At 43.0% G+C, this 23,662-nt stretch overlaps 1 protein-coding gene across 1 annotated transcript in view; it reads left to right on the plus strand.

Moving 5' to 3' along the window:
* The first annotated feature begins 322 nt into the window (after positions 1-322).
* Positions 323-23,662, plus strand: part of PARVB (parvin beta) — a 92,485-nt gene continuing 69,145 nt past the window's right edge. Inside the window, exon 1 of the mRNA XM_067559341.1 lies at positions 323-849. Coding sequence (XP_067415442.1) covers positions 735-849 — 115 coding nt within the window. The 5' untranslated portion in view covers positions 323-734. The remainder of the gene's footprint in view (positions 850-23,662) is intronic.

A 23,662-nucleotide genomic window follows, 5' to 3' on the forward strand; every position in this document is an offset into this window, starting at 1 on the left:
TCTGTGTGCAGTGCCCAGAGCTCAGCGGGGGACCTCGAAGAGCTGCCTCCTGCATTACACTTCATAACCACCTCTCCAGCCGGGAGCCTTCCTTCTCCTCCCCCCGCTCATGAAAACATGCTCAGGAAAGCCAGCGAGATCCAGCAGGGCAACGACCCTTCGGATCTTTTATTGAACTTTAGGGGATCGTTTCGGTTTTTGTCCGTGGGGGTTTTCCTGTATGTCCGTCCCATACCGCAACCCCAAGCGGACAGCCCGTCCGTCTGTCTGTCTGTGTGTGTGTGTGGGGGGGGAGGGTGCTGACTCACGGACACACCGCCACCCCCTCGTGTGGATGTCAGTCAGTCAGCCCGGGGCCGCATGGCGGGATTTGCTTCCCCAAGGGCCCCGGCCGCGCCCCAGCAGCGAGGCTGGCTCCCCCTGATGAGCGCCAGGCTCCCGCACCGGCAGGGCGCTTCCGACAGGGGCTTCCCTGGACTTCCAGGCCATGGCAGGGCGCTGTGACAGGCTGGGAAGCGGCTGATCCCTGCGGCTTCCCAGCCCGCCCCCTTCCCGCTGTGTGGGGCTCACACACGCCGCCCAGCCCAGCCCAGCCTCCCTTGCTTTCCTCCGCTGCCTGCGGGCTGCTTCCCTCGCCGCTCCTCCTCCTGCTGCGGCCCCGTGGCTCGGAGGCTCTTTCGTCCCAGCCGAGAGAAACGAGACAGCAGCTTCCCAGGCCCCCCCGGACACGCCAAATGTCCTCCGCGCCCCTCCGCTCCCCCACGCTGCGGCCCCACAGGATGAAAAAGGACGAATCTTTCCTGGGCAAGCTGGGCGGGACCCTGGCGAGAAAGAAGAAAGCCAAGGAGGGTGAGTCTGCCCGCTGTGCCGTGCTGTGCTGGCTGCAAGTTTCAAGGGGGGAGAAAGCGAATCAGAGCAACGTGAGCAGCCGCAGCTGCTGGTGCATTTCCCTTCCCCCCCTTGCCAGGGAAATCTTGGGGGGAGGGAGGCTTTGGAACAACCCTCCCCCCTTTTGTTATTTCCACTGGCTTGAGGGCTGATTGGGGCGTAGAGAAAAGGGGAGGACTGGATCGAGAGCCTGAAGGCAGCCCGGCTTTCCCTGAGCCTCCTAGGCTGGTTTGTTGCCCTGCCGGGGCAATGGGGCGTGTGTGGCAGGCCCCCCCGCTGTCCTTGCCCTTGCCCTCAGAGGTTGGTTGTCGAGGCCGTGCTCAGCCAAGGAAGCCCTGCAGCTTGTAGCAATGTGGGCTGGGGGAGGGGAGCGCTCACTGCTGGAGGGAGGGGAGGCGTCCAGTCAACAGAGAGAGTTTTGCCATCTCACTTTGACCACTCATTAAACGACTTAAAACTGTTCCCTGTTTTGCCTGTACTAATGTCACAGGCTGCATAGTAATGTACTAATATAACATTATAAACGGTGGGAAGGAAACCACTGAAGCTGCAGCTTACTGAATATTGGAAACATCCCATTTACTACTCACTGTGTGCTCTCTGTTTGTTTACTCCTTGTTCGCTGATCTAGGATGAGCCATTTTTTTCTGTTTCGTTTTATGTCCTGCTCCCATGTTTTTGCACATGGACTCTCAAGTAGGGGGGATAACCCTGAAACTTTTTTCTGTCGGAAAATGAGTTTGGGAAAGGCTGAGGGCCACTGCTCTAGCATAATGTTGCTGTGTGTGGGTTGCAAACATTGCAAGATGAACCTTTAAATCCAACTGGTTGTTCTTCAGGACTGGTCTCCATGCTGTTTTCCTACAGGTATAATTATTTTGATTAAGGATCTGACTTTTTAACCAAAATATTTATACTAGTAAAAGTCCTAGGGCTGGTCTACACTGAAAATTTACATGGGCATAGCTATGTCTCTCAGGGATGTGAAAAAGCCAAAGCTAACCTCTGGTATGGACAGCCTACCTAATCCCTGATATGGACAGCACTAGGTCAACGGAAGAATCCTTCCATCAGCCTAGCTACTGCCTCTTGGGGAGGTGGATTAACAACTGTGATGGAAGAATTCCTCCCGTTGATGTAGTGAGTGTTTACATTGAAGTCCTCCCGTGGCACAGCTGCAGTGTTGCAGCTATGCCGCTGTAGCGATTTAAGTGTAAATGTAGCCCTAGTGTGGACACAGCTATACTGGTATAAAGGTGACCCAAGCCAGGTCTACATTATAACGTTTTGCTGGCATAGCTATATTGGTCACTACCTTTTAAGTGTAGACAAGACCACAGGGTGGTGGTACTGCTTTAACTATAACAGTATAGTTAGAGCCCTGCAAGTCCACAGATATCCACTTTGTATCCGTGGATCATTTTTGCAGATTTCAAATCAGATGCGGATACACATTTTGTATCTGTGCAGGGCTCTAAGTGTAGTTAAAGTGATGCAACTTTTGTGTAAACAAGAAGATGTGATTAGATTTTTGTAAAATTGGTTTTAACTCTTTATAAACTAAACTGATTTTTTTCCCTAAACTACTTGACAATGTCCCTTTTAAGGATAACTCACTTTCTTGCCCTTTGATTCTGAATGCATATTGAGTCCTAGACAGGAAGTATTTCTCATTATCCTTACTCACAAACAGCTAGTAGCAGGAAATCTGAGTGTCATTTCCTTATGTTTGAATCTAATTTTGATCTCCTTACTGATAGAGACATTCTTGGTTCTGGTCTAGATTAAGGTGGTGGTGGGGTAGGAGGTTAAGTCACTCCATTTGAAGCTCCTTTCAACTGGCTATTGAAATTGTGTATGTTTTAATTGCATTTAGTTATTCTATGAACAGCAATTAACTTTTAGAAGGTAGATTTTTTTTTTTTTTTTTTTGGTTTTTAAAAAAAATGTCAATGTTTGACTTCTAAACTTGGATCAAAGGAAATTGCTTTTCTTCTCCCGGGTTGCAGTTTAGTGTGGCCTAACAACATTTCCTTTGATTAGTATCCTTTTTAAATCCAGAGTGTCTCAGACTTTGTCCTGCTATTCTATTTCTGAAGTACAGAAGAAATATAGTCACAACATCCCCTGACATAAGTCAATTCAAAAGAAAGGGATGGAGGAATCAGTCTCTGGACCGGGATCCCAAATCTTTAAATATACAACTGGTTTTGTTTTGTTTTTTAAATTTTTGAAAGTGACTCTTTGAGCCTAAATAGGTTGGCAGCATCCCTTTGAAACAAACAATTTCCACACTGTAAGACTATTTTTCAGGACATCCGCTGCTGGAGTCACTTTCAGACGAGGCCAAACACATGTTTTGCTGAGCTTGTCTATTATTTTGCCAACTCTGGTTGTGGCCACAGCTCCCACTGGCTATAGAATTCTTATTCTAATTACCGTCTTTTGTGTTGAGGTGGAAACTGCTTGAGTTGTATTACTTTTCTTGACAGGAAGGAAATCTAAATTCATGACTTTTTCCTTTAAATGGGATGAATGGAAATGAAAAAAAAAATTATGACTTTGAGGGCATGGAGGTTATTTACTGTAAGGGGAAGTAACTTCCATTCCTTTAGCTTCTTCTACTTTCTTCCCTATGCCAGCTAATTGTTCCTTTCAACCTGCCAAGGCCCAAATGCAGCATGTGGCAAAGATCCAAAATGAGAGTCCCAAAAATGCACATACAGAAAACTTAAAAGAACCCAAATGATGGATTTCATTTCTTTAATATAAATAGCCTTCTCTGTAACCTTAGTTTAATGATTCCAATATTGGAAACTACAAGGATTTAAAAATCATGAGTTGCATCTAAACAATTCATGAGATTGGCTTAAAAATCATGGGATTTTTTTTTTTTTTTTTTTAAGTGTTGGGCTCTCTTTCTTTGCCTCCTGTTTTTGAGGCTTTTGGGTACACGTTTTTCAAGTGTTGCTCTGCAAACATCAGGGCGAGAAGCTGCCTTTTTAAAAATAAAAATAAAATGTGGAATTCTTATCTAGCAAAACATTCCAGGAGTTGCAGATTTACACACACACAAGACTCAGGATAAAGTTGCTTGATTTCACAGACTTGTGGAAATGTAAGGCTGGGAGGGATCTTGAGAGGTCCTATAAATCGGCAATACTATGATTCTGGGTAGTTCTGGCCTAAGTTTTCATTGGTAATGTGAGAGGACGTGGAATAGGGGGAACTTTGAGAGTAAAAGTACCATCCCTTGAAATGAGACATTTGAGAAGTATGTGACCAATCCCTTTCCTCTATGGTTGGAAATGTGGGAGATTGGGGAGCAATCTCATAGCTGTCAATCGAAGGAAAAGGCTGCTGGCAATAGCTGGTGGATGTTTTCCCAGAGCAGGCCAGCAGAGGGCTCCATAGTCTCTCTCTAAGACTACTCATTGCCAACAGGTTGCTGCTTAAAGAACTCTTGGCAGTAGCAAACTAAAATATCCCTTATTAATTCCTCCTCCCACATCATCACAGGTCCCAAGATCTGTGTCTGAGTACTACTATATCAAGATTACAAAAAAGACAACCACCACAACTAGATTGTTCCAAACCTGCCTCTTGCTAGCAGTATAAAATGTAAGAAAGTGATACTGTTAATTGATAAGTATCTCATGCACACAGTGGACTTCCTTTTGTAACTCAACACTGGTATAATCACACAGTACTGCAGATTTTTGGAAATTGCTACATTTTATTTAAAGGAATGAAAAATAAATGGTAGACTGCTGGCCCCAGATTGTTAACTTGATGTTTATTTATGTAACTGGTCATTGCAACTTTGTCCACATTGCAGTGGGAACCATATTAATGTAAACCCAGAGGTTGGTATGTTACGTGTCCCTGATCCATAACTCTCAGTCTGGTTCTTTAGCTCAAGCTGAAAAGGTTATACTTCTAGCTCTGGTAGTCCCTGGTTCAATCCTTGGTGTTGGCCAAGAGGACAGCCATCAGATCAAAATCAACTATATTTAAATGAAGTTGCAATGAACTAATTTCTAACATGATTTTCCTAATCAGTCTATACACACCTCTTTTCTTGAGAATTGTGTTAGCCAGTTGTGCTATGGATGACTCTTTTAAACCCATAACATGGTTTTATAATGTTGTTGTAACATTGTTCTTCAATAAAATATCTACCCACTTTGGTCAGGGCAACTGTAGTCGATCTAAGATACCTACCACATTTAAATACAGCTGTTGTCAGTGCTGTTTCAGCTCTATTGTGGACAGGGCCTAATGGTCATATATGTGACACGTAGATATTTTTGGAGGAAGGTTAACTTTTGTGATCAAATTTGTATTTCATTGAACTCCAGTAAATCTGGAATAAATCCTTCAGAGTCCTTGGATTTACAGCAGTGGAACAGAAAACAAAACTGCAATTTTTAATTGTAGGTTGATGTGATTTTTATGGCTGAACTGGCTCATTAGGCATTCCTGACTTTAAAAATAATGTCATACCCTTGTACCCTTCCTGCAGTTCCCCACCTCGGTGGAAACTATTTTTTCTTCCTTTCTTTTATCTGTATCAAATCTGCGCTGTAGGAAGTACTGTGCTGACACACTTGCACATAACATGGTAGTGCCATGACACGGTTTGATCTTGGTGTAAATTACACAAGAATGTGGTTCGGTCCCATGCTGAAATACAAATTTATAGCATGATTCAGGAACTTGATTTGGACCCATCCATATTTAAAACCAAAACATGGTTTAACCACATCAGGAACCTGATGTAACCAGGTCCCCCAGCCCAGTCAAATTTGCAGTGTTCATGGACCCTTAGCTTCGCTCACACCATATAAAAGATACTATGCAAGATAAAGCTGTATGTCATCTTTGTCTATAACAGAGCTTTTAACCCCCCAACACCTGTCTGTCAAATTAGAGTGACTTCCCATGAGGAAATAAAAAGGGAGAGTGTTTCATTGCAAGCTTCACTTCTTTTGTTCTTGCAAAGTTTTTTTTTTCCCCCCCTCGACACAGATTGTGGGACAGATTTGAGCAGCAGGTGTCTGGTTAAATAAACCTCCTATTATTGTTGCTATATATAATGCCTGTATGGGGGAGTGGTGAGAGAAAGACACCAGCTTTAATTGCTAAGTGCTATTTCCAAATGCACGTAACTGAAAGTGGGTGTAGGGTGAAGGAACTTGTTACAGAAAAAGAGCAATTTATGATTTACAACATAATCAATATTACTGAGGAAAGGCCGGGGCCAGGTTGCCAGTGCTGCAGGTTGCCAGTGCTGCAGAAGACACAATTAATGGAACTAAATGCATCTAAATAATGCTAAGGTTTTGATGGATCCCAATGGTAACACACACAGTGGAGGTGAAGGGAAGCTCCTTGGGATCTCGGTTTCAGTGCAGCAGCGAGACTGAGCAGCCAGTGGCTTGGTGCCCAGTTGACAGCAGCTGGCTGGCCCCCTGTGAAAGAGAAGATGTAGCCTGGATCAATAGTGCTCTCTCAGTTCGGTAGAAATAGAAATGGATATTGCTTGGCTGCTAGGTTCACTTACAGCCAGGTCAGCATGATAAACAGCTGTATGTCCATTGACTAATGCACCCTACAGCCATTTTACTGCTTTGGTTAGCTCATTTTGATGCATAGGTCGTCACACCAAATGAAATCGATCTCCAAATCTAAAGCCCCCCATGACTTAAACAGACTAAGACTTTCCTACCATCTCCTCCATTCTCCTGGCTGGGGGCCCGGGAGGGGGGCTGGGGAATCCTGAGACGTAAATGAGCTCAGCAGCAGAGCTAACGCTGGGGTGAGAGTTTCTCAATCTTGCTGAAATCAATGGAATTGCTTATGTGAGTATGGAGTAAAGGGTTCAGAATCAGGTCCATCAGGCCTCACGTCACCCCCTTTCAACATGCTGGGTGCTACCTTACCCTGTGAGTAGCGCCATTGCAATCGAGAGGATGGCTGGATTGGACTCACTAGAAAAATTAACTTAATCTTTTATTTGAATAGATTATGTGGAATATGGTTTTTAAAATGTCTTAGTTTTTTTTTTTTACAGTATCTGTCATGTAGACTCCAGAAAGTGTAGGTGTATAGATATGCTGCAAAAAATTACTCCTTTTTTATTATTTTTTCCAAATACAACAAATATACTGAATTAGCAGATTCATCGTAATATACAAAGTAAATAAAGAGGGTTAGGATAAGGGGAGGGAAAGTGACATAGCTGAGCCACACATCAGTATTTGCTTGGGATTGACTTTTCCATTTTTTCAGGACTAATTTTTTTAGTGACCAAAACTGCACATTGGACCCACGCTGCCATGTAATCAGGTAATCTCCTGGTATCAGGAATATATCCAAGAATGAAATTTAAGGGGAAGAGCTCTAATTTAGCATCCAATATCAAATTGGTCCTTTGATCAACTTCATACCAGAAATTCTTGATCCAGGGGCACTCCCAAAACATAAGAGTTAATGTAGGCACCAAGGGAGCTCCATTTCCAACAGAAGTCAGTATTTGTGAGACCCATTACCAGTAGCTTGTGTGGGGACTAATATATTTTAAAAAGTGTCTTTTGGTGATTAAGCTGTAGTCTCAGGTCCATAATCGCTTTTTTAACATTCAATACAATTGTATTCTGTTGGGTCAGAGAGACTTGTGTATCCAAATATCTATTCCAAGCATCTCTCAAACTATCAGGGTGAGGTAATATTTTCTACTGGACCAACTTCTGTTGGTGAGAGACAAGCTTTGCATACAATCTTTGGTAGAGTTTTTTGGGCAGCAAATCGTAAAAGGATGCCACTGGCTGAGTAAATCGGGTAAACTTTCTCCAAAACCATAGAATTTCTGGAGGGTCTGGAGTTCCCAATGCATCTGGTCCAAATATGTTAATAAGTAAATGTTCTGGAGCAGGGCAACCCAAATTAGTCTTGAAGATCTACAAATGGTTTAAATTTATCAATGTCAATTAGCTGCGACACAGTCATCATTCCTCTGTCCATCCAATCCTACCACATCAACGTTTTGCCACTGTTTTTCAGGATAGACTTCCTCCATAGGACTGCATCTACATGGAAGAATGGATGGAAGCAGAACTTCCTAACCAAGTTTGACCAAACTTGCCTCACAACTGTTATTGTGGGAGCTCTGGAGCCATCAAATCTATATTAATTTGGTCCTACAATGCCTGAAAGGGGGAGAGGATATACCAAAAAACTACACTTCTTTAACTCCCAGTGTACTGATGCTCTGCGCTGAACTTCCATTCCTGCTGCTGCCCTGTGGTTAGCTAGTTTGTTTATTTTATTTAGATTAAATTATTTGAGAAGATGCCTAGCCAGGGCTTTATGCACCTTAACACCTCATTAATAATACATTGAAATCCCAGCAGCATTAAAGTAATAGTTTCAATGGGAACTTGCCTACAGAAACTTCTTTCTTTCTTTTTGTCATTGTGGGAGAATACCCTCAGCCCTCTCCACAAACCTTTTCAAACAGATGGCTTTTGCAGCAAACCTTAAAGGTTACAAATCTATGCCATTTTGGATCACAAGTGTGTGTGTATGGGGCATTTCCGAGACCCACAGCCTGCAGAAAGAGCGCCCTGCCAGCTACCCTCTCTCTTTTATAACAAGGGGAATCCAGCTGTAGCGCCCCCTGCTGCTGGGAGCTGTAGCAGCATGGCACAGAGAGAGAGGCAATCCCTCAGGTAGGCCAGTCCCAGGCATTTAGGGATTTATAGACCATAACCAAAACTCCATCTGCAGACTAAAGGGAAGACAGTTAAATACCAGAGCAGTGATGTCATGTGCTTCCAGTGAGATGCGCTCCCCTTGTTAAGTAGGTTGCTTGTTCTGCACCAACTTGTGTCTGAATGGTTTTCATGTGTAGCCCACGTAGGCGGGCACATTGCAGTCATCTAATCCTGAGGTGGCAAAAGCCTGGCTAACTTCAAAATCCACCTCTGAAAGAAATGATCAGACGCAGGAGGCAAAAAGCTGACGTCTTGCGTCACTTGTCACAGATAATCCATAAAAAAACAAGGGTGATGTGAAAATAGAGCTGGTGAAGAGGGCATCTAGGGGCCACCTCATCAGTGGTGGAGGACAAAAGTGCACACCATCCAGGGATTGCCTTTTGGAGGAACAAGGTTTTCCCTCAGAGCTCTCTGGAACTTTTGGGAGTCCATTAATCGCTGAGCTTGGACAATCAAAACAGGTTCCTCAACCTGGTAGGAGAACTGGCCCCAACTTCAAAGCGTAGGAGGTAATGATTGGGCCCATGGTATGGGTTTAAGGTCCAGTTGCCTAACCTCCAGTCCAAAAATCTGATCCAAGGTGTGACCAGCTGTCTGAAGTTGAGCAAGTAACCACTGGGGCTAGGCCTATGGTCATCACAGTGGCCAGGATTGAGGCAGGTACTGGGACGGTGCCGGAAGCCTCCACTGCTGCTGCCTGTGCTGTTGCTTTTAGTCTGATGTGTCTTCATTTTATAAGCAGGGATACAGGGTGCCAAATAACTGCAAGAGACTGGGCACTGTCGTGGTATTTCTTGCCCAGCAGGAAACCTCTTGAGTTAACGTGTTTCTTGCAGATCCTGGAGCTGGAGATAAGGTTCTGCCAAACACTGTTTATGGTGTTCTGGCATGGTGTTCTCTGTGTTTAGACTGTTAACAGAGACCAGTGTTAGATCTTGCTTTTTAATGTCACTAAGTATGTGAAGGGATCATATTGTGTGTAATTTGGAAGCTTGTGTTTAAATGTAGGTGGCAGTGGTGTTTAAAAGGGGGGAAAAAGTAGGGCCCTCATCCTGCAATCCTTGTTCATGCAAGTAGTCCCATTGAAGTTAAGAGGACTGCTTGGATAAGGAGGTGCTACACTTACAAGTAAGAGCTGCAGGACTGAGCCCTTCCCTAGCTACAACTGTGATTCTGAACCTCTTCCTCAATGATTCTCTGCCTTTCTGTGTATGTGAACTAGCTCCTCTGTCTTGCTGATAACAGAAGGAGTCCCTCCCATTCGTGTTCCATAGAGCCAGCCTCATAGCAGGAAACAACTAATGCTGTAGTTCTTGTATCCTCCTTATCTTGTTAACAAGGCACTGTGTCCTTTTTGTTTCCTGCCTTCCTGTCCGGATGTTTGCTCCTCTCCTCCTGTTTCTAAGTTCTCCCCCTCTTATCCACCACTGTGTCCCATGTGGAAATAATGAGTAAAAAAATCTTGCCGCAAGGCTCTGCAGTGATATTTCTGACAAATGATCACAAATCTCGCTGCCAGTTTGGAGGATCATGTTTCACAGCTGCAATACAGTTGAAATGCCATAGCCATGAAATGCAACTTTAAGTGGAAGAACAGACTAGAATCATTTTTACATCATTTCAACCAGTGGATCTGCAGCATGAGTATTCCTAAATAAAGGGCAAAATTAATAATAAGGTGGAAAGGATTCTAGGTATTAAATGCCGTATTTCACCAATGTTGTGTATTCGATAACCCAACATTTGTGCAGGATTCTTTCAGTTCCAGTATCTAATGATGAAAAGCATTGGAGCAGCAGTATGTCCTAATGGATAGCACACTACACTAGGAACCTTGCAACATGAATTCCATTCCTGGCTCTGGCACTGACCTGCCTTGTGTCAACACTTCACCTCTCTGTGCTTTGTTTTCCTCCTGTGAATGGAGGGAGGGAGGATGATACTTAGCTCACTTCTTGTAAACTCATCTCTTGAGATTGGTGGCTGAAAAGCACTGTAAGAGCCAAGTATCATTTATTATTGATGTATGGCCAGTGAGGTATTCTGAGCTAATGGAAGAGCAGCACACAGCTTTCAACATCAGAGTCAGAAACAGTGATTTCTAGTTGATCTGCATAGAAAGGATGATATATTAAGAAAGAGAGAGAGAGCACAGAATCTTTGGTCTGCACATGGTTAGCTTTTATTATCTATTTACACAGCATCATTGCTGCTCATGTCTGTGTAAAGTTAAATAAGTAGGTCAAAGGTAGAATGGAATCTAGTTAAGCAGAACTGATTGTTTTTAGGAGAGGAATTTACATGTTGTTAGAATTGTACTTTTAAAATGATACATGTACCTATATGGAGGCAGGTGACATTCCTGCCTTGCTGCGTGTGCACACACACACACACACACACACACACACCGGACTGACTCCATTTTAGTCCCCTTCCTAGTGTTTCCTTAAATAACAAACATGAAGTTGCTCCTGAGCTTGGCTGTTTGTAAGATTCTCCCCGGCAGGGTCCCTCTGCCACTAGTTCCCTCTAGTTCCCATCAGACTAGGTCTACACATAAACGTTTTGCTGGCATGATAGTGTCAGTTAGGGGTATGTTTGTGGTAGTGTTTGTTGTTTGATTGTTGGTTTTTTTAATGATGTAACTATGCTGATAGTGCTGTAGATGCAGTTATACCAGCAAAATAACGTTTTTGCCAGTATAGTTTATTTCACTCAGGGAACTTTGTCTAAGCTGTACTAGCAAAAGCAAGTTTTTGCTGGTACAACTGTGTCTGCATTAGGAGGGTTTTGCCTATATAGCTTTAAAGTGTGGACAAGCCTCTGAGAGAAATGTGGACATTTTTTTTTATATCATACCTTGGGTTGTAGTTAAAAACCTTCAGCTGGTCTGGCAGCAGCAAGAGTCAGCAGAATAGCTGTGCATCTTTATTAAAGCAGGTTGAAAAACAAAAAACTTTTTTTTTAAAAAAGTTGAAATACTGAAGTTGTTTTCATTTCAAAGTGTTTTGAAGTAGTTTTATATTTTTTTAAAAAAAGTTTTCACTAAATTTTTGGATTTTATTAATGTTTTTAATCAAAATATTAACAAAATAGTTATCAAAATACTTCATTTCCAGAAAACCGGTTTTCACAACTGTTGTTAGGGGGGAAAAGGCATTTTATAGACTACTCAGTTCCTTTGCAGATGCTGTCTTCTGGTGGTTTAGGGTGGACTATATCATACCTACTTCATTGCTTTTTATGGATTGTAACATTTCAGGGCTCTTCATTAATGTAAATTTTATTCAAGTGATTCAGATCAGTAATGTGGGAGTACAGAGAGCTTATTCAATACAGTTCTAAGTTTTAGATACATGAGGAGTATTGTAGAATTAAATTGCTGGCATATTTTAAAAGCAGCCGCCTAGGCCAAATGTTGGCTTATGATTGATTGGTGTCCTGTCATCTTTTCATTCTCTGTGGCAAAACAAACTTGTCTCCATTATTCTTCAATCAAGAGATTGTTCTGTTTGTGGTCCAAAATATTCTGCTTTTAGGATTTGATCCAAAGCCCACTGAAGTCAATGAGAGTCTTTCAACTTACATCATTGGGCTTTGGATCATGCTTTTATTTCTCAAGAATGGGGTTCAACTATTGAACTTCTTCCATTGCCAAAATGTATCAAGACAGTTTCTAGGTAAAGGTTCAAGAGCCAGGTGTTCTGGGGCAAGAGCAAGGTAAGGCAGTCTCTGCTTGTTATAGGGTTCAGTGTTTTAGTAGCTTCAGGCTTGCTGCTCAGCCTATGTGATAACTTTATCCATGCCCTGGTTCAGGAAGTCTCAGGTATACATAGGGTCAGTATTGTGAACACAGAAGTCCAGAGTCTCAAACTTGAAGGCAGGGAGGGGGTAAAAGTATATGATTGAGATTTTCAAAGTCATCTAGGAGATCTGGATATTCAGTACCCATTTATTTTAAAGGCAATTGGGTTTCCAAATCCCTTGGGCATGGTTGAAAATCTCAGCCTGCGTTCATGAATTTGAAAGCATGGGCTATTATGTGAGGGTACATGGTACATAGAGAATCCTTCATGATTACTTGTTAGGGACATCAGACAAGCTAAGAATACAGCATATTGACATGACTGGCATATGCCATAAGGAGGACCCAGGTTTATCTTTCATATAGCAGTGTTGCTTTGGGACTCGATCATCGTTACAGCTAGTAGAGCCTGTAACTGGATCTGCTCTATGCTTTCCCTGCTAACCTCAAAGTTGTGCATCGCTGTTTCACATTTTCAACCTTATGATGTTCCTGTTTTAGTGGTTCATCCTTCTCAGCAGGCTAAGAGCCATCCCTCAAGCCTGTTACAGTTATTACTTCAGTGACAGCAGGAAGTAGGGAAGAGAAAAGCTGGTTATCCGCAGGCTTTCCCTTGTGCTGACCTCAAGTCATCGAAGCAGTCATGCCTTCAGCAGATTTTGTTCTCTGACATCTTGGGCTAACTGGATGCAATTATTTATAATTTGCTGCTGAAACCAATGACTTAAGAATCATCTTGCTGGATCTAAAGCAGAAAAACCTGACCTGCTAGTCAACCTGAGTCCGTGCCTATTGGAACCCGGTTGATGTAACGGGCTGTGTCCAGTCAGCTATCGCTGTGTCGATTCTGTAGATGCCTTTCTCTGAATGATTCTCTAATGGAGCTCTTATGTTTTCATTAGTACCTGACACTCCCTCCCTCCCACAATATATTCTCTATTCAGTTTTTATTGTCATGTGAGGCCTGCATGGCTCTGAATAATATGTTCATTGGTGACACTTGCGGCAATAACGCTCCACCCCATCACATGGTTTTCCAGCAGAGGCTGGTGACTGTTGGGAGGGATGCGTTGTTACTTTGGGTGGATTTTGTCTTTGAAATGTATTAAATACTTTAGTTGTTACTGTTAGAGGTTACTGATTCCCACGGGGGCTATATTAGGTCAGTTGATGGAAGAGATTGAGTTACATGTTCCGATACACAAAATACGGAGTTTGTAATGGGTTTTCCTGTCCACATGTGTGGTAGATATGGAATACCTCTTGCTTGACATGCTGTTTTTGTTACCTTCTTTAGTTATCACCTGTTGCACGGCTAATCTGTGTGTACGTATGCACGTGTGTGTACATGTTACTAACCTCTACTGGATGGAATGTGTCCAGCCTCCCCACGTATGTATTTCCTGACTTGGGGCTTGTCTACATGGTGAGTTATTGCGTGGCAAGCCAGGGTGGGGATCTACAGCACACCAACTAGCTGGGTAGTGACTCACTATGTGGACACTGCTTCTGTGACAGTCTGGAAGTGTGGCTTAACATACTGCGCTTTGAAGTAGTAGTATGCTAAGCCATATGCTGGGGATTGTATGTGTGCTATAGCAATATCTGTGCAGCAATATGGTGCACTTCACATTCACATCCTGGCTTGTTGTGCAATAAGTCACCATGTAGACAACCCTTGGAGTCCGCCTTAGCCATGTAGAAACCTGTGTTTCTGCAGCTGGAAGTCAGGGATTCTGTGCTGCATGAAGATGAGTTGAAAAACCTTGTGTGCAACATGAGCCCATTTCAGTCTCGCCTTAATTTGGTTGGCAGAATATTTATTATTTATTTATATATATTGGAGAAGTGGGATGGGGTAGGGTGGGGAGAGGAGAAGAAAGGCTGTGTAGCCTGAATGATAGGGCCCTGGGCAGGGTTATATTTCTGGCCCTGTTATTGGCTGCCAGGGAGATCTTGAGCAATTCAGTTATCTTTCAGTGACTGTTTCTCAATCTTTAAAAAGAGGAACTGATACTTGGCTCTTTTTGTAAAACACTTGGAGATCTCTATAAGAGCTCGTTATTAGTATTATAAAAACACTTTTCAACACCCCATAAAATGTATTTTCAAGTGATCATGAAACAGGCAAGGCCTTCTGGCTTTAATGACTTCCTGTTCCTCATTTAGCATTTCTTATTTAAAATGACTGAACTGCAATACAAATATACTGAAAAGAAACTATGTACTTTTCACTGTAGCTGCCATATATTAGCATTGAAAACTTTTAATTAGCTGAGAGGAAGATGTACGCCAGTTATTTGGGGTGGGGAAATAAACTCCTGGTGTCGTGAAATGTGGATGAGATGGAGAAGTATTACAGTCTCTTTATAGAGCATGTTGTCTGTTTCTCACTATCTTTAAATAAAAACAATGTGCCATCCTCAAAACACAACTTCCCACTTAGCCTGCTTGGCAAGTGTTTGAAGACATATTATTAAATAGATGCAAAGATTGCTGTCATTTTGAGTTTAAAATAGAATGGCATTTGCATACTCTAGTGTCTGCCTGGCATAGTGTACTCCTGAGGGATTTCTGCACGCGCGCGCGCGCACACACACAAATTCTGTGCACAATATTTTAAAATTCTGCAAAAAGTCGGGACTCGGTGTTGAAGCTGCACCTGACTCTGACACAATGTGAGGGCCAGGCCTGCCCCAGGAACACCCTGGAGCCCTGCTCCTCCACGCCTGGCTCACCAGGTGTGGGCAGGCAGGCTCAGCCCAGCAGGATCCAAGTGTGGAGGGGCTTAATGTGGGGGGTTCCAGGTGTGGGCTAAGAGGGTTCTGTGTGGGACAATCTGCTCCTGCTTCCCCCTCATTATTTTTTATCCTCTTTTCTTCCTCATCACCTCCTGCTACCCTCACTCCCACATCCCCCTCCCCTGCCCTATCCCACTCCTCTTCCCCCCACCTCTTCCAACCACCCTGCCTTGCTTCCCCCATTTCCTCTGCATGCATGCAGTGGTGCAGAATTCCCCCAGGAGTACATACTGGTGTATGGATATAATACATAGTTCTAGAATGCAGAGAGGATTGAATCTTCTTTTCTTCAGAGGCAGTGGAGTTGTGGAAGGCATCTGATTATGGACTTTCCCTTAATGCATCTCTCCTAATTCAAGAACAGGTGTATACACTATCCAGTGGTCTTCATTCATGCACCGTCTTGTTGGGATCACCATTTGTCTCCCTTCATATGCCTGCCTTCCTGTACTTGCCTCACAGATCTGCTATACTCAGTGGTTCTCAACCTTTCCAGAGTTTCACCTCACTTAAAAACTACTTACTTACAAAATCAGACATAAAAATTCAAAAGTGTCACAGCACATTATTACTGAAAAATTGCTTGCTTTCTAATTTTGACCTTAAAATCAATTGATTGGAATATAACTATTGTATTTACATTTACATTCATTTAGTTTATAGTGCAGTCATAAACAAGTCATTTCTGTATGAAATTTTGGTTTGTACTGACTTTGCTAGTGCTTTTTATGTAGCCTGTTGTAAAAGTAGGCAAATATCTAGATGAGTTGATGTACCTCTGGAAGACCTCTGCATGTCCCCAGGGGTATGCGTACCCCTGGTTGAGAACCACTGTGACATAGTGACACTACAGGGCAGGGAAGGAGTGGCTGATCTACGCTGAGTCCAACCCCTTAGGGATGTATGCCGCTGTTGACTCACTGGTAAGGTGTTTCACACCCAGCTCAGGTGTTCATCATGGAGTGAAGCCCTTTAACTTCACTCTAATCACAATTGCAGTTTACATACATGCTGAAGTGCCGGGAAACAATATGGGACTTCCAAGGTTACGGTAAAAGGAGTTTCACTGCACTAGGGGATTTTGCTTGAGAGCAAATCCAGCCATGGGGAGGTAGCGTGGTACAGTGGAGAGTTTTTTTTCAAGAAAGTGAAAATGAAGGTAACAAGAATCTGTCCTGATTGGGAAATTTCACTTTTGTAATGGACAGGAAAGCACAAGCGACACAGATGGATGTTCCAAGAGTGAGTGAGGAGGAGTTCTAATGGCAGAACAGAACCCAAATAATTAGGATTCTGCTCTCTGCATGGCCTGAGCAGGATGTGGAGAGGAAAAGATGCCCATGCGAACCTATAGCAGCCCCTATGTGATGATTCTTGTTGCTGGATCCATACAAGTGTGATTCAAGGGGGTTGTTTTTCTACTGGGTGAACTTTCTGGGGTAGGGATTGCCTTTGTCTGTGGCTTTTGTGCGGTGTCTAGAGCAATGGGGCCCTGATTCCTGTTTGGGGTCCTTGCACACTACTAAATGAGAAACAATAAATAATAGCAAAGCGACTTCTGTTTCCAGGCCTGTTTGGAGCTGGTTTTGTGGCTACCATCTTGGTGAAAAGGAAGGTGTGTATCTCACTGGGCAGCTATTCTGCCCACTTCTCTCCAGCAGCCTGAGTTCGGGTCAGGGAGGCTGTGTAACTTTAAAAGGAAATTCTGGCCAGCAGTTGGATTTGAAGGTCTCACTCCCCCTTTAAGGTGCCCAAGCCCATTGAACATCTGCATTTCAAGATTGTGCTGCTACTGCACCTCAAGGCACAAAATTATGACTTGCCTTATGTGAACTATAGGGTAGAAATATAGAGTAGACTGGTGCCTGATGTCACTGATGTGTGTCCTTAGAATAAAGGGGAATGCAACAGGCTAGCCTGACAGACCACGAGGAATTTCTAAAATCTCTAAAACTCTGCACCTCCTGGTTAGTGAAGCATTTGAACTGGCTGCTCACCAAATCTATAATCCAAAAGTCTGGATGCTTACCCAAATCTCTGAGCCTCTTTTGGCTGGTACTTGGGCTAATATTTCTCATGAAATTCCAAGGATGGTCACATGGTTGAAATGCTGGACTGGATTAGACCTCAAGAGACCTGAGTCCAGTTCGGGCTCTGCTACAAACTTTCCATTTGATCTTGGGCAGGTCACTTAATCTTTGTGTGCTTCCGTTCCCCATCTACAAAATGGGAATACAAGTACTTTCTAGCTCTCACCTTTCATCTGATTTGACTACTTGGATTGTAAACTCTTTGGGGTATGGACTATCTCTTACTCTGTGCTGATATAGCAGCCAGCATAATGGGGGTCTGCTCTTGGGGGGACCCTTTGATACTGTTGTAATACAAATGATAATTTCCTGAATATGATACAGCTGGAAACCATTCGAAAAACCACTTGAAGGGTCAGATTCTACCACTTTTAGTCACATAGAGTAATACCCTAATCTGCAAGTAGCTCTGCTGAGATCACTGAATGCATTCACAGAGTCAAGGCTACGAGTGGTAGAATCTGGCTGCTGCTGTTTTGTTGCTTTTGGTGGTATGTGAAAACGAGACAGGGAGAGGTGGTAAGCACTTTGGAAGCTTCGGTTGAGTTTCTGGGTGTGGTTTCCAACTTCATGAAATAATCTGCCCATCCCTAGGCTGGACCCTATTTACATTGTACCGGGTTCAAACCTCGTATTTACTTTAAAACCCTAAAATTTTGTTGAGTTGAATATCTGAATTGCAAGGTTTTGTTTGTTTTTTTGTTGATGTATGTTTGTGCATCTAGAGCAGTTAGTAACAGTTCAGAGAGAACTGATATTTGTGGTTTGTAGCATCTGTTATCTTCTGTGTATTCTTCCTGCAGAGTCACTTTGCTGTGCCAAAAAAAGTTGCTTTCCTTGAATTGCAAGTCATAGCTGTAGCCCTCCTTCTGTACATTCAAATTCATATTTGGCACACGGCTTCTTTGACTTCCACATCACAGGCTGGATTGGAGCGTGCCATTTTCCTGCTATTGCCTGTGCTTTTCTGCTGTCATTGTTTTCATCAGTGAGTTCTGTTGCCTTTTATTTCTTTCGACATATTCAGAAAAAAAATTGATGTGTGCAAATATGTATACGCTTAATGTAAAATTCTATAAAACACTTTGTATCAATTAGAACAAATAAGAAGAAAAGCAATAAGGTGAAGCATGTAAAATTGCTTCTGATGATCCGTATCCAACTGAGAAGGCCGGAGAAATGTTTATCCTCGAACCTGTTTCTGCAAATACTGCTCGCTGTAATATTTACTACCTTGTGGAATCGTATTAACTGTGGTGGGAATTGCTAATGGTAACCAGTGCTGTCCTTGGTAGGGTTTGCAGCATTGGGACCTTATTTGGGGCCAGATTTAAAGTGTACAGAAGGTTAGCAAGCTTAAGTAGTAGTAGTAGTTGTTGTTTTTTTTTTTTGGGTGGGTGAGGGATGGTGCTGTGTGATGGGAGAGGTTGGGATTAAGGAACTGTGTTCAAACTCTTTGGTTACATTCTTGCCTCTGCTGCTTAACTGGCTGATTTGTCCTTCCTAAGTCACTTTGTCCAACATTTTCAAACTTGAGTGCTCAAAGTTAGGCACCTCAGTCAGTGGGCTGGTTTTTAGAGGGCTCAGCATGCAATGGGAATTGTGGGTGTCATCACATCTGAAAATCAAGCCCCTTATTTAGGTGCCTAAGTTGGGTTCTCAAACTTTGCCCTCAGCTTCTCTGTGTCTATTATCTTTTTAAAAATGGAGATGATGATACAGTAAGAAAAATGTCTGTTGTGATGATTAATTCATTCTGGTAAATCTCTTTGAACTTTTCTTTAGAGTAGGATGATATAGAAGTCCATAGTCGTATTATGGACTACATAGTAATATGCAATGTTTTATATAGAATTTGCTGTACTGAATTATTAACCATCTAGAAAGGCGGGAGGGTGGAGGGGAACAAGTGTCTCCAAAGGGAGTATTGATGTTGTCCGAGGCCAGTACAGGGATACTGAAGGATGACGGATTTATCTCAGTAGGTCTCTCCACATATCTTTCCTTTGAACATTAGACTCTCTCTTTCCTTAACATTTTAACAGACAACATTCTTATTCCACCTATCTCTAAAATGTAAGATTCCTGTTGTCCATGCGTGGTGTGGGCGGAAACACAGACTGCCACCACCTCCTTTCCACCATCAGTGGAGCCTTGTTTCTGGAGTGGAAAATCCCTTTTGCTCTTTATGGCAGAACTTTAGCACTTTAACAGAGCACGGGTGGAGGGGATAAATGTCCTCATCTTCAAACAGAAATTTGTTTTGCTAGTTGCTGTCGGTGTTCTTTCAGGGAGAAATTCACCCCTGTGCAGAGAACCAGCAAAAGTTGTAGACATCACTTCAGCCCCACCCTCTGTTTGTCTGCCTGCAAACTCATGTACTGAAGCAATCTTTTTGAAGGCTCAGGAAGATGATACTTCACTGCATCCATTCAGTTCACATCTTGAAGGATAGAAGCTTTATTATTTGTATTGTGGTACTGCCTAGGAGTCCCACTCATGGACTCTCACCCCATTGTGCTAAGTGCTGTATAAATACATTTTTTCTCCTTTAAAAATGTTCAAATTCTAGAAATGGATGGCCTTCATTTGCCTCGGAGAGTTTCCCACTCTACTAGTGATGAATAAGCTAGTGGAGAGATAGCTAGCTATCAGTCATCCTTAAATCATCACCTATCTTCTTGAGGTGGTGGCGTTCAAAACTGGGGAAGAGGTGGGGACAAGCAGGGCCCCCACATGGGGGAGGGGGGGAAGGGTACACTTTACCGGGGGCCCAGCCCAGGCTGCAACCCCCATTACTCCCATTACAGGAGGGGGCCCATGTTAAAAGTTTGTGCTGAGCCTGAAAAAATTATGCTTGGGCCCTGGGGACAAGAAGCAGGAAACATAGGAGGAAGGTCCCACATTGCAGAACAATTAATACGGGATGTTAGTAGGACATTTTTGACCCATGTTCTCTTGTTCCCTTGCCAAGCTTGAGTTGAATAACTTTCTGTTCCAAAGTGCAGAAGCATAAAAAAGATCAACTGCAATGCAGGCAATTTCATTGTGATAGTGCAAAGTGTCCCAGGTGAACTGCCACGATGCATGGGGAGTGTTACATATATTATAAATGAAGGAGCTGGGCTTGTTGATCTGTGATGATGACTATCTAAATGAGGGGTACTCTTGTTTTCCTCTCTCCTTGAGTTAGGGAAGAACCATTCACTGTTTGGCCAGCCTGTGTATGGTACAGTTCCTTTCCAATGTAGTTAAATGGTTGTTTCTTTTCTGTAGTTGAAATGATCTCTGACACACAAAAAACGACAACAACAACAAAAAACGCCAGTGATCAACGGCCTGGCAAAGCCTGTAACATAGAATTTGAGCCCCTGTATTTAAATAGGCATGTATTTTCTTCCTCTATTACCCACATGCTCATCCCCATTAAGCCCCATAGCTATATAAGGACCAGGTCAGCATTTATTTCAGCAATAAGTTCCCAACTGTCCTGGTTCCATTCTGTTTAGTTCAGGCATCAAATTTAATATCTTTTTGGTGTACTTAAAAAGATTCATAATGGCTGAATCCTTAAAAGCAGATTCTGTTAGGGAAAAGAGCTGGGCACTTGCTTTTATTTGAGGGTGTGGAGAGATTTGTTTGTGGGCTAGAAATAGAAATCAGATTTGAGACTTCATTTATCTATCCAGAGTTCCTGTTTTTTTGACACACTGTGTCAGAGATCATTGCAACTATAGAAAAGAAACAGCCACTTAACTACATGGCAAAGGAAAAGTGACACGAGCCCCGGACAATGAGTGGTTCTTCTATCTCCCATCATTACTGTGAGCTCTGGTACCCTTCTCCCTCGTGGGGTCCCAGACTCGGGCACCAGCCCACGCCCAAATGTCTGCATTGACTTCTTTCTGATCTTCCTGTCTCTAAGTGACCCTGTGTCTTCCTATGAATGTGATCAACTCGGTTCCTATCACTTTGATTGAAGTAACTGCCTATCATTGTTGCTACTTCTGTATCCTAACTGATAAATATTTTGCATGACTCTTTCATTTTTAATTCAAAGATCTAATTGGATTTTCCAAACATTAACCTGTTAGTAATGCAGTAGTAGGCTTGTCAAGTTCTATGTGTCTGTCCCACTCTAGTGGCCAATGATGAGCCACATTGTGTTAGCAAGCGTTACAGAAGTATCGCATCTGCACTGTCTTTGATGTGGGTGGTATTCAAGACAGAGAGGAGAAGTGATGTTCTTAGTTGATTTGTATATAATGTAGCCCTGGTTTCCAGACCTGTGGTTTATCCACAAGACCAAATTTTTCCTTAAAGCTGTCAGTTGTTACTTTTTTACATATGCAGTTTGGAAATTTTGAACAAGTGAAATAGAGGATGAAATTAACCAACCATATGAATTAAGTGGAAGGCGCTGTGTATCCAAAGTGCCATGATTAGCATTGTGACAGCTGTTGCTTTTTTTTAGGGTGAGGTTCAGTCCTTGGGTCAGAAATAACTGTAGCTAAAATTAATTAGCAGTTATCACTCTGTTTTTGGTTTTTAAGAGTTAGGAGCTAGTATTGCCCTTTATAACAAGAACATTAATGGCCTTGAGTTAAAAATGGCCTATACTGTATCCTAATTTGAAGTTATTGAGGACACAGATAGTGAAGTATCTTGTGTTGAAATCAAATTGTTCTCACCTACATGGGCAGTAGAATTTGCCTAATTGGAATTCTTCTTTTCTTTCTTTTTTTTACTGGGCTCAAGCTGAGTCTAAAGTTCACTTTCAATGCCTCTTGAGAAAAGCTTGAAAATCTCAATGGAGCTTTCACTTTCCTGCTACTGATCACTTCTAGTCTGTGCAGTTGTGTGCATTCCCATGCACTGAAGCAGCCAGCTCTTTGGAACTGAAGTGCCTTTAACAGCACAACTTACTGTTGTGGATGAAAACTGCACAGTGGATATAGAGTCTGAACGGTATATTAGTTTAAGTTGGTAAGGCCAGTCCAGTGAGCGCAACAAGACCATGCTGGCTGTCAGTGATCAGCAGGGCCTGTTATGGCATCTGCATGCCCCTTCACTAGGATTGTGAGAGAGGTGGCTTATAGCCTTGTGTCACCGTGGGAATCCCCTAGGCCTGAAAATGCTCTCTTGACTGGATGACTTAGGGCAGCTTCCATGTTATCTGACAAGCCCATTGGCCACTTGACGATCCATTATTGTTGTTTACTATTTCAGTAGTGCCATTGTAAGTGCATGCCTCTCCTTAGGCCAAGGGTAGTCAATTATTTTTTGTCAGGGTCCACATTTCTTGGTCAAGGTATAGTCAAGGTCCAGACTCCAGAGAAACATTTTTCACACCGCAGTAACAATAATGACAATAAGTAAATAAAAAGATTTTGAGGTCTGTTCAAAAGCGTCTGACAGTCCGGATTTGCCCCACGTCAGTGGCGTAGCTATGGGTGGGCCATGGCCCACCCACTTTGAAAGGAGGCCCACCAATGCTGCCGACGCTCCACTCAAGCTACCTTGGCAGCTGGACCGTTGGGCAGCTTAGTTTCTCGGCTGGTCGTTCCCTGAACTTTCGGCTTCTGGTCACATGGCCGGAAGCCGGAAGTTTGGGAAGCACTTGTTTTTCGGCCGGCCCACCTATATCAACCACAAGGCCTGCCAGAAAATCACTTCTGGCTACACCCCTGGCCCACTGTTAGCCAATTGATTACCCATGCCTTAGGCAATGATAGAATTGAGGTCCCTGCTGTGAAGAGTTTAAAAGGTAAGGGCTGAATTCTGCCAGTCATACACTGAGATAGTTGTACCTTACTCTGATTTCAGAGGGGCTACTGGAGAGGTAAGTTACAACTCAGTGTCAGTTGGGGGAGGAGGGATTGGGCTAAATTAAGCAATGTGTAAATAGAGGGGATTCTGCAAAGAGAGGGAGTGGATACATTGCAGAGTCTTTAGGACTGATTCTAGTCTCTCTTACTCCCGTTTTACAGCAGTGATTACCACTGGTTGATTTATAAGGAATGATGATGTCCTGGGTTTTGAATGCCCGCTTCTGCGCTTTCCATGGAAATCTCAGGACGTGTATCTTTGGAGGCTAAATATATATGTTTCTCCTATTTCCCTTTTCAAATCCCAGCATGTGCTGTTTAATTTTCGTTCTCATTACTCTTAGTGCCTGAGAGAGGCACAGTACATGGCAAAGAAATGAGGGGAGAAATGTGAAACTTGCTGCTGTCTGAATGCCCTCCACTAACAATGTGAGAGCATAGTCCACTCCAGGGCACTAATTTTTAAGAC

Source organism: Emydura macquarii, unplaced genomic scaffold (genome assembly GCF_026122565.2).
Source record: "Emydura macquarii macquarii isolate MOO-44397 ecotype Brisbane River unplaced genomic scaffold, CSIRO-AGI_Emac_v2 contig_2205, whole genome shotgun sequence".
NCBI classification, from domain to species: domain Eukaryota; kingdom Metazoa; phylum Chordata; order Testudines; family Chelidae; genus Emydura; species Emydura macquarii.